Raw genomic sequence first — 15,893 nt, 5'->3', positions numbered from 1 at the left:
TCCATCATACCTCATTGTCTTACCTGTTACTGAAAATCAATAGTACTTCTCTGGACTCACTGTTACAGTGTTTCATCATTTTTGCATTCCCTCTAAAAGCTTCCATAGTAAGATGTCCTATTAACAGACAATTATAATTTTATTTGTGTGTTCAAGAACAATTAGACAGCGCTTGACTATGAAGTTGAAAATACAAAGGAGATACTTCAGCCCTATGTTAAGAAATACTACAGCTTTACTGCTTTGTCCATCTGGTACAGTAATGCACCCAACCCACCTCAGGTAAGATGCAGGAATACATATCTTTCAAAGACGCTTTCACTGCAGGAATCCTCCCATATGAACAATTGCACAGGCCTAGTTCTCTACGAAAAGGGTCAGACTTACAAACAGTGTAGGTATGGAGCCATCGGGGTGTTTGCATCCAGCTGATTTCAATTATAATGTGCACTCTTTGAGTGGGAGAAACAGCAGCCACCTTGATGAATCATCTCGTTGACAAACTAAGTATGTTCATGAGACTGTATAAAGAGCTCTTTTATAACTGTTAGAGCATGTTAGTTTATGTGTTATGAGTAATTTCACAGTAAGACTTCAGAAGAAATATAGATCCTTGAAAACCATCTCTGTGTATCTCCTGCACTACTCCTGGTACACCGGTATTTTGTTTAGTCTAAGAAACGTGGAAAAGGCTAGATCACATTCAGCCCAAATGTTTTCCTAAATTAACACTTTTTACCTTAATTCTTCTCATCAAACTCCAGCTTGGACAGTATTTCTGACTGATCTCAACTAGCTCCATCAAGACAGGGGTAAATATCCTGCATCTACCTTTGAGAAACCAAATGGGTAGCAACTAGCTGGGGACAGAAATTCGCAGGGCCTTGAGTGAAACCCATCTATTTGGTTACTACCTTGGTTGAGCAAGGCAAGAAACTCAGTTCCAAAAAATCTCTCACTGGGAACCTGATACAGATACATGTAATTAAATCATTGCAATCATGCCCATCATACCTCATAGCCCATTTTGAAGCTCAGCCGTGGTCGAGATACAAACACTGCTAAAATGGGGCACGGCATGTGAAACAGAGGCATTACCTAAGCAAGCACTATTGCTGTACCAAGGAGCTTGTAACTGGAAGGAACCACAGTTAGCACAGGGAACCTAAGCCCAAAACAAACCAATATTAAGATGACTGGTTGCTCCATAGTCACTGAATGTTTCCCAAATCAGACTGGGGAAAGTAAGTCAGAGGAAAAGCAGCCACTGAAGCAGAGGTGCTGCCAGCCCCACAAGAGAACTGCAAAAGGGTGAAAGGGGCTTATAACAGAAATCCTCTGAATATTTGGAACAAGCAGCTGAGCCTGCCTCTGCAGTATCTAACCCCAGGTACCCAAGAGTCACAAGGCCTTTGACAAACAGATTGGTGAGAACCTGGACTACATAATCACTGCCAGGTTTTGCAGAGTTGTATATGCATCCAAAAAAACTTGTCTATTAGAGAACAGACGGTCTTTAGCTCAACTGCTGACATATCAGTTGCCTATTGCCCAGCCTCAGCACTGTGCTGGCACAAGCTCCCAGCAGAGACGCAACTGGGCAGCAAGACACATGTATTGCCCTTGTTTGTTCTGGTCTCAGGGGTGGTTTTGTCTTAAACTGTGGAAAAGTGCGATTTTGCCAGCGTGACACACCAGCAATCCTCTCCCAGTAAATCACTCTGTGAATATGTATAGTTTGGCAGAGTGTTACCCATATGCTGTGTGGTGTTTTACTGTTCAGAAAGCTCTGTTGAATCCAAGGGGTGACTGACAATATAAATAGTAGTTGGTGGGAGGAATACGTTACTCCCGATAGTGTGTGGAGGATACTTTCAGCAAGGTGTTACCCAGCATGAAAAACTAGCAAGGGCTTCGTGAGTAACTAGAGAAGACGACAATTCCCTCAGATCTCTGCACGTAGCCAATACATCTCATAGCAGCCTTCTTTTTCTTCCAGGTAAAATAGGATTGATGTGGTTTTTTTGGTCCAGAGAAGATTTAACTGAGAGATTCAAACACTTCAAGATTTTTTCAAACCCTTCTTTTCACTACCATCTATAAACAAGACTTCAGCTTTTGAATATTAAGTATCAATATTGTTGCATCTTAACTCAGGCAGGGCTTCCAGTGGTGACCATGTGTGTCAGGGTCCTGGTACGAGGGCTAGGTTTCTATTACCGTTGCTAATAACAATGCTGATTTTGCTGAGCACAAAAGCTGGGTATGACTTTGTTTTCCTTGTATCGTCTTCTTGGCCACAACCACAGTACAGCAGTCTCCAGAAGACACAGATTCAGAAGCACATCACAGTAATGCAGCTTTGTTCAACTGTGTCAGACGCAAATTTCTTCCGTGTAATGACAAGACATTTGAATTTCAAATCCCACTGAATTAACCACAAATAAATATAGACTAGGAAGTAGAAAAAAAATGTCCAGTCATCTGGATAGAGAACTGAAGTTCTGGAGTCACTGGGGCATTCACAGTGGAGCTTCTTATGTTTAGGGAATTAGACCGCATGATGTTAGGGCAGGGCCTTCACTCAGTAATCCCATCTTATGTTCCCATGTTCTTTAATACAATGCCTATACTTGGGGCCTATTATGACTGGGATTGTTTCTAAACGGAAGAGTATTTTAAAAGAATTTCATTCAAGGAAGAATTTAAGTACCTAGAGCCTGTGACCCTTCATGACCCCTCTGTTGACCTTCTTAAGTGCATAACACCCACAAGTGCTCTCCAGTAACATGTCCTTGCAACGTGGACAGAAACCTGGTCAGACCATGGAGGGGCTACGTCCAGGTCTTAGCACTTTCTAATCAAATCTTGCACTTTATAAGCAAACACTGTGGTCACTTTTATAGAAGTAATACTCATCAGCAATAAACAAGAGCCTTTTTCCATTGGGTCCTGGATGCCCAAGTCCTTTATGGGCTTTCTAAAGTTTCATCCTTTTCTCTGGCAATGCTTCCACTTAGACTGCATATAATTTTTTTCAGTTCAGTTGAAAAATAGAGACTAGTCCCCTTATCTCAAGTTTCAAGGCCAAATTCTTTTTCTTTTACAATCCAAATCAGAATGAAATGTTCTGTTTCATTTGGGAGTATTTTAAAAAGTAATTTATGAACATGAGGGGAAGATAGGGAGTTCCATGTTTCTATTTTATTTGGAATCAGGCCAATGATCAAAATAGAGAAGAGTTTAGATCATGCCCACACTACAGAAATTGCTGAGTAAATTATCTATCTGTCTTAAAGAATGTGGCTTGCCCAACTAATAATGCTCAAGACCGAAAACTGGCCTGTCAAATCTGTTCAACCAAGACCAACTGAAAATTCAAAAAGTTTACTTTTACTTTCCATGGCTCTGCACAACTTTTGCATGAATATCAGCTTCCCCCACTTTGTCTTTTATAGGAGAAACATCACTCAGTGCTTATCCGTCGGTTACTTTTGGCATACTGATACGTTACTGAACAGCTGCCATGCTCTTGAAACAGGGAGTGAAGCCCTGGTCTCTCCCCTAAAAGGAATGGCCGAATTGCAGGGCGAGGGAGCTGAGAACACCCTACAAATGTTCTGTACCTGCTCCCTCCCTCTCTTTTCTTCCCCCCTGCCTTGGTGAATAGTGACCTATTCTTTTACGAAAGCAGGTATTGTAGGCAGGATTGGATATGCTTCCACCGCCGAGTAGCTCAGAGCCTGCCTGTAAAATAATTCTCATGGGCGACTGGATGTGCGGGGCCAAATCCTGCCGGGGTGCTGAAGGGCTGAATGCAAAGAGTTTACTGTTCTCTTGTTTCTCATGAAAGATATAGTGTATTTACTGGAATATAACCCTCCCTCATTATGCCATTTATGGGAAACACAATACTCAGTGTTTATAAAGCAGTTAATTTATAACAGACAAAACCAGATTATCACTCTTTGGAAAAGCAAATATTTGTTGAAAAACTTCTATATGGGACAGACACCTTCATCTGGTTTTTAAACCTAGTTGATTGAGAAAAGTAACAGAGGAGCTACCCAATAGGTAAGACAAGATTTATATGAAGCATTTAGATTGCAAAGGGAAGTATTATTATATTTTTTTATATATATACATAATTATATATATATCTCAGCTATTCTCTAAATGTCATGTTTTAAATAGTTCTAAATCCTAATTAGCATTCTAATATATTTGATTCTTCTCTTGCTCTAATGCCTTCAGAAGAAAAATGCATTTGAGCAAGAAACTTCTTTCTTTGATATCTGAGACTGCTAGAAACAAATATTTCTTAAAATGGAAAGAACGTTAACTTTGCTCTACCAATTATATGTTTATTAATGAACTGTCTACTCTATGCATAAAGTGGGTTCTTTAAAATTAGCAATAAGCTTCACTCTGATCTAAAAATACAAGCCTATAATGTGCAAAAATATCACTCTATTGTTTCCAGAATGGTCTTTCCTAGTCCTAGAGCACATGCTTTATTTCTGTTACAACTTCTGTTGTTCTGCCGCACAACAAAGCTGCTGTAATGTTAACTTTAAATTGTTGTAATCTTAAATTTGCAGTGAATGCTTAGTGCAATTGTGAGGTTCTTATTCCTGTGATGTTCGTAAGACCCAAATCAGTAGCATTTGTGTATGCCTGAGGATGCAGGACTCTCTTCTTGAGTGTTGAATGCTCTGGGATGTGCCTGTAAACAAGGGCTTCTGTGTTTGCCGGGTCCTTTCAGTCTGAAACCCATTTATTAGGAAGGCAGAGCCCTCTGGAAGGCAGCTCACCGCTTTCCCCATTCAGTCCCTTCACATCTCCCGGTGGGGATCTGGTGGCCCTCCCAAGCCAAGCACTGTCCCAGACCTCTCAGAGAGACGCAGAGTGACGTCTGCCGAATGCCACAGTGTCAGATGTTGCACAGGAATTGCACTATCCCCAGAAAAGACGGGGAAGCGCTGGTGTTCTGCAATGTCTAGTGAGCAGTTAGGCCTGATGCTCTTTTAGAGGGACTGCTGCTGTTGCAGACAGCCTTTCTCTGTGACTCTCTGAGTATGATCAAAAGCAAAATTTTCCAATCGCTGTCTCTATGCTAGAGCTGACCCTGCAGTGTCCAAGGATACCTCTTTCAAGTAGGGATGACTCCCAGGGGAAAGGACCTCCTTCTTTGCTGCCAGGGCAGGCATAGCATTGCGGCAGGAACACTACCTCAGTGCCTATGTTACGTCCCACAGAAGTGGGTCACTATGTAAGGAGCAGAAATGCCTTGCAGTTAGCTCTCAGCAGCTCTGAACAGCACTGCTTGCAGTCCTTCAGGGGAGAGTAAATATCCCAACCCTGCTGAGGCCGTGTGTACCATTTGGCCAGCAAGCCAGCAGCTGAAGTCAAGTCATTCCCTTCCCTATTCCAGTCCTCCAGAATTCAGGCACTGGAAACTTCATTGAAAATAAAGCAAGAGTTAATGGGAAAGAAAAATAAAGAAAAAATATTCACAACCACAGTACGCTGCATATTTTAGTCTGTTCCCTGGCTGCCATGCACTCAAGAGGAGGCATAACGTTCAGGGATTTCACTGCATCCCGATTAAGTCATTGCAGCCCATCTGTGTTGCACCAAGTACAGAACGTGACCTATTATCTCAAAAGAAAATAGCACACCACCTGACTGCCAAAAGCACCCTGTGAGTTGGCACCCAAATGTCTCAGTACTCACATCAACATACCTTTTCAGGACTAACTCCCACAGCCTGAATCAGGCAACTGTGAAATTCAGCTGAACTCTGAATAAACGGCTATCAAATAAAACCAGCTTTCCCATATGCCAAATCACAAGTTATACAATGATCGTAATTTGCTGTTACAGATCCTTAACTTAACACGAGTAGTTAATAGTTGCCATATGTTTTCTAGATTGTTGAATCACTTACTACTTTAATGATGGGCTATATAATCCATCTTTTCATCCCATTTATCCATTTGCATGCCACTGCTATACAAAAGGATTCTGTGCAGCCTTGGTGGTCTTGAACGTCCTGTTTAATTTACAATGGGAAAATGCATCTCCAAAGATTATGGCCATTCAAGATTTTTCCATTAGGTGCAATTTAACACTGCTGTATGGGAGAGAAATTCATATGTTGCTTTGATGGAAAGATGAATGATAAGCATATTTGCATTTTATGCTTGAAAAGTGCAAATTTACACAAGCAATGTCTGATGCTGAAGTTTGCCTGAGGCCTTTTGTAAGATGTGTCTAGTTCTCTCCAAACATTTTGTTGGACAGATGAGAGATCCTGTATTAACTTTGCTCAGAAATCACAACTTGTGTAAAATACTATATTTTTAAGCACAGAACAACTGTTTCATCCTTGTGCTATTTGACGTTGAAAGATGGTATCTTCAGGGAGGAGATGGCACTGACAAACCTGCTTCAGCATTTGCTGGATAGTGAAGTATAAAAGAACAGGGAATCCTACGGCATGTGATCAGGAGAATGATCTGAATGGAGTAATAAACAACCTATAGCAAAAGGATGAAAAGTGAAATGAAATTATGAAAGGCAAGCATCCCTCACAATGGCATTGTATTTTCAGTCCTGGGCCCCATAATCTTTTCAGGGCTTGGTAAGTATGGGCAGTAACATAGAAATTTCACATTGACTTACTAGAAAAAACAGTACACACCAGGCTCTCGACAGAAGTACACTAGCAGCTGCAACACTTTGCTCTGTACAGATACTGAGGTTAGAACTTCAGCCTTCTTCCCTTGCTGAGCTAGAGGCTGGCCCTCTTGATGCAGCCATATATTAGGATGTTATCCCTAGGGATTCAAACACAGTAGCCATAATGTCTCCTTGACCACTGCTGTGTACTTTGCACACAAAACCTGGTATATCTTAACAATATTTATCTAGGTTTTCACAGAACTTTGACTTTCTTTCTGAGGTTGCTTTTGGCAGTGGAGTGCCGATCAGGTTCACTGGCAAAAAATTTCCTATGTCTAAATCACTCCAGGGTTTCTCCAGGGTCACATCAGTACACTCCTTCACATTTGTAGAAATGCTTCACCTATTGCTTCTATACTAAACTCCAGATGTTTTATCGATGTTAAAGATGAACTAGATAGAAGGTTTTTTATACTTGTCATGAGAGTATCTGAAGCCCAGCTCTCCAACAATCTACGAACACAACATATCACGGGAAGAGTTGACCAGGCAAGAGGTATGATTACAGATACCATTAAAATCTGCACTGTGTCTCATTTTTTTTTCAGATGAACTTTTCTCTAAGTAAGTGAACCAAAGAGCAAGATACAGTATAAAAGCACTTAACTATGGGTGTCTTTGAGCACAACAACCGTCCAATAATAGTCAGTACCCCTCAAAGAGTATTTGCTTGATAAAGTTAGTGGTGCCACATTAACATTAGGATCGTTGTTTTCTTTCTCATATGTGAAAATAGCTCACCTTGACTAGGTGTCATTACTTCGTAGTTCCCTGTTATGCTACAGCTACCTATTTCAAGACTCTGTTTTTCACTTGTTTAGATGAATGAATGGGTAAAATTCCCATAGGCAAAGACTCTGCCTTGCCTTAGACCAGCTTTATGCAATCTATATGTCAGTGAAGTTAATCCTGATTTATTCTGATGAGTTTGGCTTACGGCAGTCTCTTAAAGACAGACTGGTCTTGTCTGATTTTAATTTTCTACATAACCAGATAAATATATCCTTTTAAAAAAATTTTCTGGGAAAACAAGGCATAAGTCACATGTCAAAACTCTGTTTTTCAAAGTTTGTAAAAGTAATTTGTGGTGTAGAACTCCAGCATTCTCAGTTACATCTGAAATATTTCAAAAATATTTACATAAATAAGTATTTTTCTGCATGGTTCTTGGAAGTTACCATTTCTGGAACAAAACCTAGTGGCTGTAGTTTGATTTTTGTGTATAACATATAGGTATTTAAGTGCCTGTTTTAAAAAGGCAATTTTTAATGTAATGTTCTCTAACTCTCAAAATCAGATTGTTTTCTGGGTTGGCATTTATCATACTAGAAAATCAGACACTTTTTGTGCTTCTCAAGTGTTTTTTCCCCTAAGGAGTTGAATCTTGTTGATACAGCATGCCACTAATATAAAACACGTAAGGTAACAAATATTAAGGGTCAAAATTTTTACAGAAGGGATGGTAACTCTCAGGCCACTACCATTAACCAGGAAAAGACGGATCCAATAAGAATGGCAACCATGATTAAGATGCATACCATGGAGAACACAGTCCACCTGCCAGTGCCAATGAAGTGCAGAAAGGGAGTTACAGGTCTCTCAGCTTTCAGTAGGTCGTCATCCAAATTTTCTAGGATCAGACTGTCAGAGCTCTCCAGGGAAAATGTCATTTCCACCACATGCTGCCTAGAATTCTTGTGCTTATAGATGACATCGATTTCACAGGAGCGAACGCTGTGACACAGATTCAACAAGCTGATTTTTCATTTCTGAGTTGCATATTGTACTTGAAATCTGAGTTTGATTTTATAAAGGAATTACAAGTTAGCAAGAGAAAATCGGTGAAATACTTCTGACATGAACCACCAATACCAGAAGATCATGATATTTCTTCTGGATTCACTTAATGATGTTGGAAACTTCTCCCTTTTACTAATCTAAATTTGACCTTTCAGATAGGAACCACATCTTAGGTTTAGAGTATATACACGGAAGATGCAGAAAGACCACTTTGCTACATCTATGACCTTCTGCATTGTGAATAGAAGAACAAACTAAAAAGTCATTGTGTTGCCTTTTTTGTCTTTCTCCATTTTCTTTACTAGAAAAAAAAGAGCTTATTACCAGATGTCAACATGAAAACAGGAATTTACCTACTTCTCTTAAGTGAAATATGTGTTGAAATCAGCAAGGCTGGCATCAAACCTAAAACTCCAAAGAAGGAAAAAGAGAGTAATTTGTTGGAAAGAAATACAAATGACAGTATTTCTGAAGAGTGGCATGATCATAAAAATATCTCTAAGCCTTTTGAAGAGCGAGGTCTCGAAGAGTTCACTCTTTTCAACTTCACTGAAAAGACTGCAAATTTTGGATTTAACCTCTACAGAAAAATTGCAATGACACATGATAACAATGTAATCATCTCTCCCCTTTCCGTATCAGCTCTCATGACTGCATATATGCTGGCAGCCAAAGGGGAAACACACAGACAAATAGTAAAAGGTCTAAACCTCCATGCTTTGAAGGACAGAGTGGATCGCCATCACTTACCAGCTTTGTTTAAACAACTGAAAGACAACATCACAATGAACGAAGAACCTCTCCTTTTGCAAGGTACTCTTTCTTTTATCCAAAAGGACTTTAGACTCAAGGAGTCTTTCCTCAACTTATCTAAGCAGTATTTTGATATGGAATTCCTGAGAGTGGACTTTCAAAACTTTACACAGGCAAAACTTGTCATAAATCAAAATATTAACAAAAGGACCAAAGGAAAAATCCCAGAGCTTTTTGAAAAGCTTGACCGCCATAATAAACTGCTACTTGTGGACTACATTGTCTTTAAAGGTAACTGTTGTTTTTATTTTGCAAAATGATTATTTATTAGAAGAGTCAGGACTCTAACTTCAGCTACATTAGGGAAAGTTTAAATGAATTCAGATACCCTGTTTTCTCTACATCTCTATCTAGATTTACTTTCTTCTATTAGGTTTATTTAGTAAAAATGATTTTTCACGATAGACAACCACAATTCTTCTATGCTTTCTTCCATACAACAGAGTCCCAAAGAGAACAAAAAGCCCTGCATCAAGCTATCTCAATCCATCCCCGCATGATCCCTCTTTATGACTGAAATGGATGTTTAATTTTCACTCACCAATTAAAACGAAAAAGCCTTAATCATGATAGTCTTTTGAATGCTGGACACTGGGCATAAAATCATTGTCTGATTTTACATAGTACACAAAATCATGAAAACAAAAATAATTTTCTATTTCAGTCAAGAATCTTTTTCCCCAGAGGAACTAAAGCGACAAATTACCCCATTATACCATCTTACAGGGTGAGGGAAAGAAACAGCTGATTGGCAGAGATTTCTGTGGAGAGGTCCTCTACTGCCAAATATCTTACGCTGCTTTTCCTGCTTTTGGGGTCTTTCTGACTGCTGGCTTAACGATAGATAAGGGACTCCAAGAGGAGGTCCTGGCAGTGACCGGGAGCCATAGCCCACCCTTTACTCTGATACAGCCACACAGAAACCAGAGACACCCGGTTAGGTAAAAAGCAAAGACAAAGAGCTAGGGCGACAAAGGGGACGAGAGGAATGCTGCGCAGAGAACCCACAGTCACAGCCACTACTCCAGTCCAAAGCACTCAGCAGATGCCATTCACGGAAAACCCACTAAAATAAATGCACACATGAGAACAAAGAAAATTACCCCTCAGCCATACAGCCTCCCTACAGACTAAATTTATTCTTTTGTATTTACAAAAGTGCAGTTTGTCCAACGCCAAGGTTACTTTCCCTGGCAGAAAAGCAGAGAAAAGAGAGAAACGGCTGTGGCTACGTTTAAAGCAATGGTAGAGATCAGAATCATTCGTATAGAAGAGGTCACATTCCAGTGCACCTTACAAGTAAGTGCACTGCTGAATCCCCATCCAAAAGATTGTATAATTAATTTAAAAACAGGATGTTGAACAGCTGGTAGAGAATTTCAGAGAAGGTGACGTCAATAAAAGACAAATGCTTATATGGCATTCAATAAACAAAAAAGATATCAGTTCTGTACTTGACTGGCAACTAATCAACCTTAGAAAAAGATTTCCCTTCTTTCCCTGCAAATGAAGGAGTTTGTGGATTACTTCCTTTGCAATTGTCATCCACTTATCCCAGACACAATTGACATCCACTTCAACTAGATACAGAAAATATCTTATACTTTTTTTTTAAGGGTTTCTGAACATTTTTTTGAACAAGTCTGAATGCACATAATTATTTAATTTCTTTCTGTCCTCAGGGAAGTGGGTCTATCCATTTAATTCCAAATTCACAGAAATGGAGACTTTCCACATAAACAAATACAGAAGCGTACAGGTACCCATGATGTTCAAGTCAGATAAAGTTAATTCGACTTTCGATGAGAACTTAAGATGCACTGTGATAAAGCTACCCTACAAAGGGAAAGCCCACATGCTGATTGTCATCCCAGAAAAGGAAGGCGATTACATTTCACTTGAAGACCATTTGTCTACAGAGCTTGTGGAATCCTGGCTTGGAAACATGAAAACCAGGTATTGCTTTGACACCCATTGGCCTTAATGTCTTTTATGTCCATTGCAGCGAAGCAACAAAGCACAACAAAGATTAGCTGGTCTTCCTAACCCTTTTCACATGCTGGTGTCTTTGTGGCATTCGGTATCTACAGATTAGAGGTCCTTTAATGGCCTACCCACAGCCCAAATGGCATGTGAAAGCTTCTACTCTGAGGTGACAAGTCTGTGGTGCTCTCATTTAGAAATCTCTGTCTCTCTGAGGGCACAGTCAATCAAGTTATTCCAAATTCTTCCCTTCTCTCTCCTTAAATTTAGCACTGCCAGGCAAAGTGCACAATAAATCTAGAGATGCAGTGTATTTATGAAACCCTTCCTACCAGTGGAAACCCAGAGTAATGAATAAATTTGAATATGAAAATGTAAACCCAAGTTATTTCTGTGAAATGTGATTTCTGAAGTGACAATTCTTTTCACGGGTCAATAGATTAGTGTGTCACCCTGGTATCAGGGCACTGTAAGTGCTGGTGGAAGTATTTTATACAGAGAAGGAAATGATTTCTAACATCTTTGGCAGTCAACAGGTCAGAGATGATATTCTGCCAACCTAAATTCCAGCTCTTTAGTTTTTGCCCCTTTTCTGTGCAAAGCTTAATTTCTGAGTAGCGTGCATTTCAGCAGTCAAGTGACCTACCATATAGTCCAAGTTTGCATTGAACTTTTTTTTTCCCCCCCAAACAGAAAAGTGGATATTTCATTCCCAAAGTTCAAACTAGAGCAAAAATACAAAATGAAGAAATTGCTTCATGCTCTTGGAATTAAAAATCTCTTTACACGTATGGCAGATCTTGGTCATCTCACAGATCACGGATATGTAGCAGTTTCACAGGTAAGCCTTCTAAAATTATTTGCTATTTGGATTATAATAGTATATAAATGGCCCAGCCAGGAGACTATGTCATATACACTTATAGGGACACTAATAGGAAAGGACCTCATCTGCCACGTGTATGCAATCTGCACATATTAATCAGTATGGATCCCACTTCAAGTATGAGGTGTGTAGAAGTAAGGGGTGGCTACATTTCATATGTGCGCAACACCTTCCAAAGCTAACCCGTCACAGGAGGAAAGCTCTGCCTCAAGAGGAATACAGTTGGCAGGGAAGGAGTACAATTAAACAAGAACTGTGAACAAGAAAGACATTGTAAAAGACAGTCAAATGGCAAAAGCCAGAGCAAGAAAGAAAACCCAAAAAGGGAATCCCTCACACACAGTCCAGGAACAGGTATTCTTCTTAACAAATAAAAAACTTCAGAAAGTTCAAATAATAAAATCTCAAAAAGGTAACAGTGAGAAAGAGAAGTCAAAGCAGTCCTGCCTTTCCTTCTGCATACCTTAGCAGAGAAAAAACAGACTCTCACAGCAAAGCATCAACACAACAGAGTCGTATTCCAACCCATTCCAATGTTCCATGTCATACACCGAAACTTTTAAAGATCAATGCTTTAACAGGCAAAGGCAAGGGCGGTGAATGGCCAAGAACAGAGGAACACAACCCCACTGAAAAAGAGAAGGAGAAGATAACTTAGTACCACTATTTAAGGGAGAGCAAAGATGAATTTCAGAAGACTGACAGAAAACAGAGGCAGAATGAGAAGCAGAAAAGAATGGAAGAGAAATGACTTTACAATCACACCAGTATCAAGAAGGAAAAGGTCTATGTGACCAGAAATGTCCTATTAAGAAGAAACAGCTAGTCTATACAAAAGACAATTTGCTGATGATAGAAAATTAAGAGGCATGGTCAAAGAAAGAAGATAAAAGAGATACCACACAGAGAAACTGGTGACCTCAAGAACTGGAGTGTCCAGAACGAAATGAAATGCAACTTCGCGCATTAGAGTAAAAGTAACAAAATTTCTGCCACAAGCTGGATTTATAAACAGTTGAGGAAAACAAGACTCAAATGACATTAATTTGACACAGGATTTAAAAACACAGTTTTATAAACCTACATAAGGAATTTATATACTGCAACTGCTTGTGGTTGTATAGGGTTGTATAGTGTTGATAACCTAGGACCATAACTCTGTGAGAGACTTCCCAGAACCACAGAATGGCTGAGGTTGGAAGGGAGCTCTGGAGGTCATCTGGTCCAACCCCCTGCTCAAGCAGGGCCACCTAGAGCTGGTTGCTGAGGACCATGTCCAGATGGTTTTTGAGTATCTCCAAGGAGGGAGACTCCACAACCTCTTTGGGCAGCCTGTGCCAGTGCTCAGTCATCTTCACAGTGAAAAAGTGTTTCCTGATGTTCAGAGGGAACCTCCTGTGTTTCAGTTTGCACTCACTGCCTCTGGTCCTGCCACTGGGCACCACTGAAAAGAGCTCCATCTTCTTTGCACCCTCCCTCCAAGTATTTGTACCCTATCAGAAAGAATCCTTCTAAGCTACTGGTACTGCTGTTACAAGTCTCCCTACAACAACTCCTTAGAGAAGCCTTTGTCATTTGCCAAAACTGTTAATAGGTGGTATGATAAACACTTCTATACAAGTTTCAAAAACTTTAGGCCCTGAACTACAGTTTTTCAAAATTGTGCTGATTTAACAAATAACCTTCCTGGGAAAACATAACATCCTAAGAATAAATATTTAATGGATAAAATTGCACTGATTTTCAGTTTGGTATAAACTATCTCACTTTTGGGAAACACAATAGCAATCTGCAGCACTTTTCTCCCTTCCTTTTGATCATGTAACTATTCCATGCTGATTCTCAGCAGTTAACTCTATTGTGTTATGAAAAAATCACACTTGAATAGTAGCTGCTAACTGATATTAGAAGCAATACGTGCATCAGCTACAAAGTGCCAGAGGAGCATCCTGTCCCTGTGAATCATGATAGCCAGCTTCATTATCTAAGAATGTTTGGCGGAGAGCTCAATACTAGTGAAGTCCTTCAACTGTCTTCACATAAGTCATTTCTAGAATTAGGAGTTTGGGAGTTGGGAATGCATTAGCTGAATAGGCAGTTCACCAATACAGAACCAAATACAGGCAAAGCACTCAGAGGTACATGCAGGCTGAAAGAATATAAAGGGAAAAGAATCAGATCCTGCCAGGCTGCAATTTCAGTGGGAAAGGAAGGTCCTCAGACCAATCCAGGATTGTACCTCATTGCTGTACATATTTACTCTGTGCTACCAAATGTACAAATTAGAAATATACAGGAAAAAAAACAAGGTTGGTGCATTTGCCTAAGCTCTCACAAAATCAGCTGAGAACGACATATCCAGCCAGTCAGTGTTTGTGACTGATGAAAGCCCACCTCCCACTTTGGAGAAATTCTCCCTGCTACAGTTAGGTGTCAAAGAGGAGCACTATACAAATGCAACGGTTGCTTCATGCTACCAGCTGCAAGAACAGTATCTCTTAAGGGAGGCCTATACTCAGAAACATGGAAAAGCACGACGACACCTGAACTAGTATCCACACTGTAAGTATTGTGGTCATGGTGGCTGTACCAACTCCTCTGCTGCCGAAGTAGACGGCATATGGGTCTACCAGTCTAACAGACAGAGCTAGATTGCACAGACCAACTCATTTTAATTCCTTAATAGAAGCCCACTTCAACGAATGCCTTGCACTTAGCAAAACATGCTTCATATTAATATTTATTTCTGCCACATATTTTACTTCTACATTGCATTTCAGGTTGTCCAAAAGGCAGTAATTGAAGTGGATGAAGAAGGAACTGAGGCCACAGCAGCTACTGGATCAGGAATAACTGCATTCACAGTGCCTCCTGTCATCAAGGCGGACCGACCGTTTCTTTTTATGATTTTTGAAGAAACTTTTAAAACATTATTGTTCATTGGCAGGGTGGTTGATCCAACAGAAATGTGAATAAAGGTAACAGGTTCTATTCTGGGGTATGTAAGAGGCTTTATTTCTATTTTATTAATTTACATTAGAATAAAAAAACAGTGAAATATGAAAGTGTGAAAACCTGTTTTGTCCCTCCAGCTAGCATTAGGTCATCCTATTAATATTTTATTAATGCCCAAGTGACAAGTTAAATTCACTAAGGCACAAAGCAACAAAAAAGTGTTTTGTAAAACCTACTATGCAAATTAAAAAATCCCCACAGGACTGAAGTTTCAAAATTCTACATTTTAGTGATAAGTCTGAATGAAAACCAAAGATTCATATGCCAAAATATTCAGGAAGCTCATTCCCAAACACTGGAGCTTGATATTCCTCAATGTTATCTTCGGTTGCGATGAGACTGAAGGGCCTACTGACCTCAATGTTAGCAGAATTTTGCCAAAATATTTCAGAAAAATATTTCCATGATCTAAATACAATTCACCTTATTCAAGTAGTGCAATGCTTTCAACAGAACAGCAAAATCTTCAACATTTAGTAAATTTAGTAAATTAGTGGCAGAGTCCTATATATAAAGTTTGAAACAACGCAAAAAGCTACTTCTAGCTATATATAACAGATCTAAGCATTACTCTACTTGCTTATACAGCCTTCACAAAATAGCTGCCCAAAAGGAGACAGAAGAGTTTTCAAAATCATTTGGCATAGAA

General features: G+C 39.7%; 1 protein-coding gene across 1 annotated transcript; it reads left to right on the top strand.

The window, feature by feature from the left end:
* Positions 1 to 8,858: 8,858 nt before the first annotated feature.
* SERPINA10 (serpin peptidase inhibitor, clade A (alpha-1 antiproteinase, antitrypsin), member 10) lies at positions 8,859 to 15,238 on the top strand. Its single transcript, XM_009575426.1, has 4 exons — positions 8,859 to 9,591; positions 11,043 to 11,316; positions 12,037 to 12,184; positions 15,010 to 15,238. The coding sequence occupies exons 1-4, from the start codon at positions 8,883 to 8,885 to the stop codon at positions 15,199 to 15,201; spliced, it is 1,323 nt and encodes a 440-aa protein (XP_009573721.1). The 5' UTR covers positions 8,859 to 8,882; the 3' UTR covers positions 15,202 to 15,238.
* The last annotated feature ends 655 nt before the right edge of the window (positions 15,239 to 15,893 follow it).

This window comes from Fulmarus glacialis, unplaced genomic scaffold (assembly GCF_000690835.1).
Source record: "Fulmarus glacialis isolate BGI_N327 unplaced genomic scaffold, ASM69083v1 scaffold40733, whole genome shotgun sequence".
Taxonomy (NCBI): domain Eukaryota; kingdom Metazoa; phylum Chordata; class Aves; order Procellariiformes; family Procellariidae; genus Fulmarus; species Fulmarus glacialis.
Note: the sequence above shows the minus strand (reverse complement) of the source record. Positions and strands in the feature narration are given on the sequence as shown.

Coding starts and splice junctions, on each gene's coding strand:
- SERPINA10 (XM_009575426.1), top strand. CDS start 8,883: ATGAAAACAGGAATTTACCTACTTCTCTTAAGTGAAATATGTGTTGAA. Junction 9,592..11,042: donor GGACTACATTGTCTTTAAAG/GTAACTGTTGTT, acceptor TTCTGTCCTCAG/GGAAGTGGGTCTATCCATTT. Junction 12,185..15,009: donor GATATGTAGCAGTTTCACAG/GTAAGCCTTCTA, acceptor ATTGCATTTCAG/GTTGTCCAAAAGGCAGTAAT.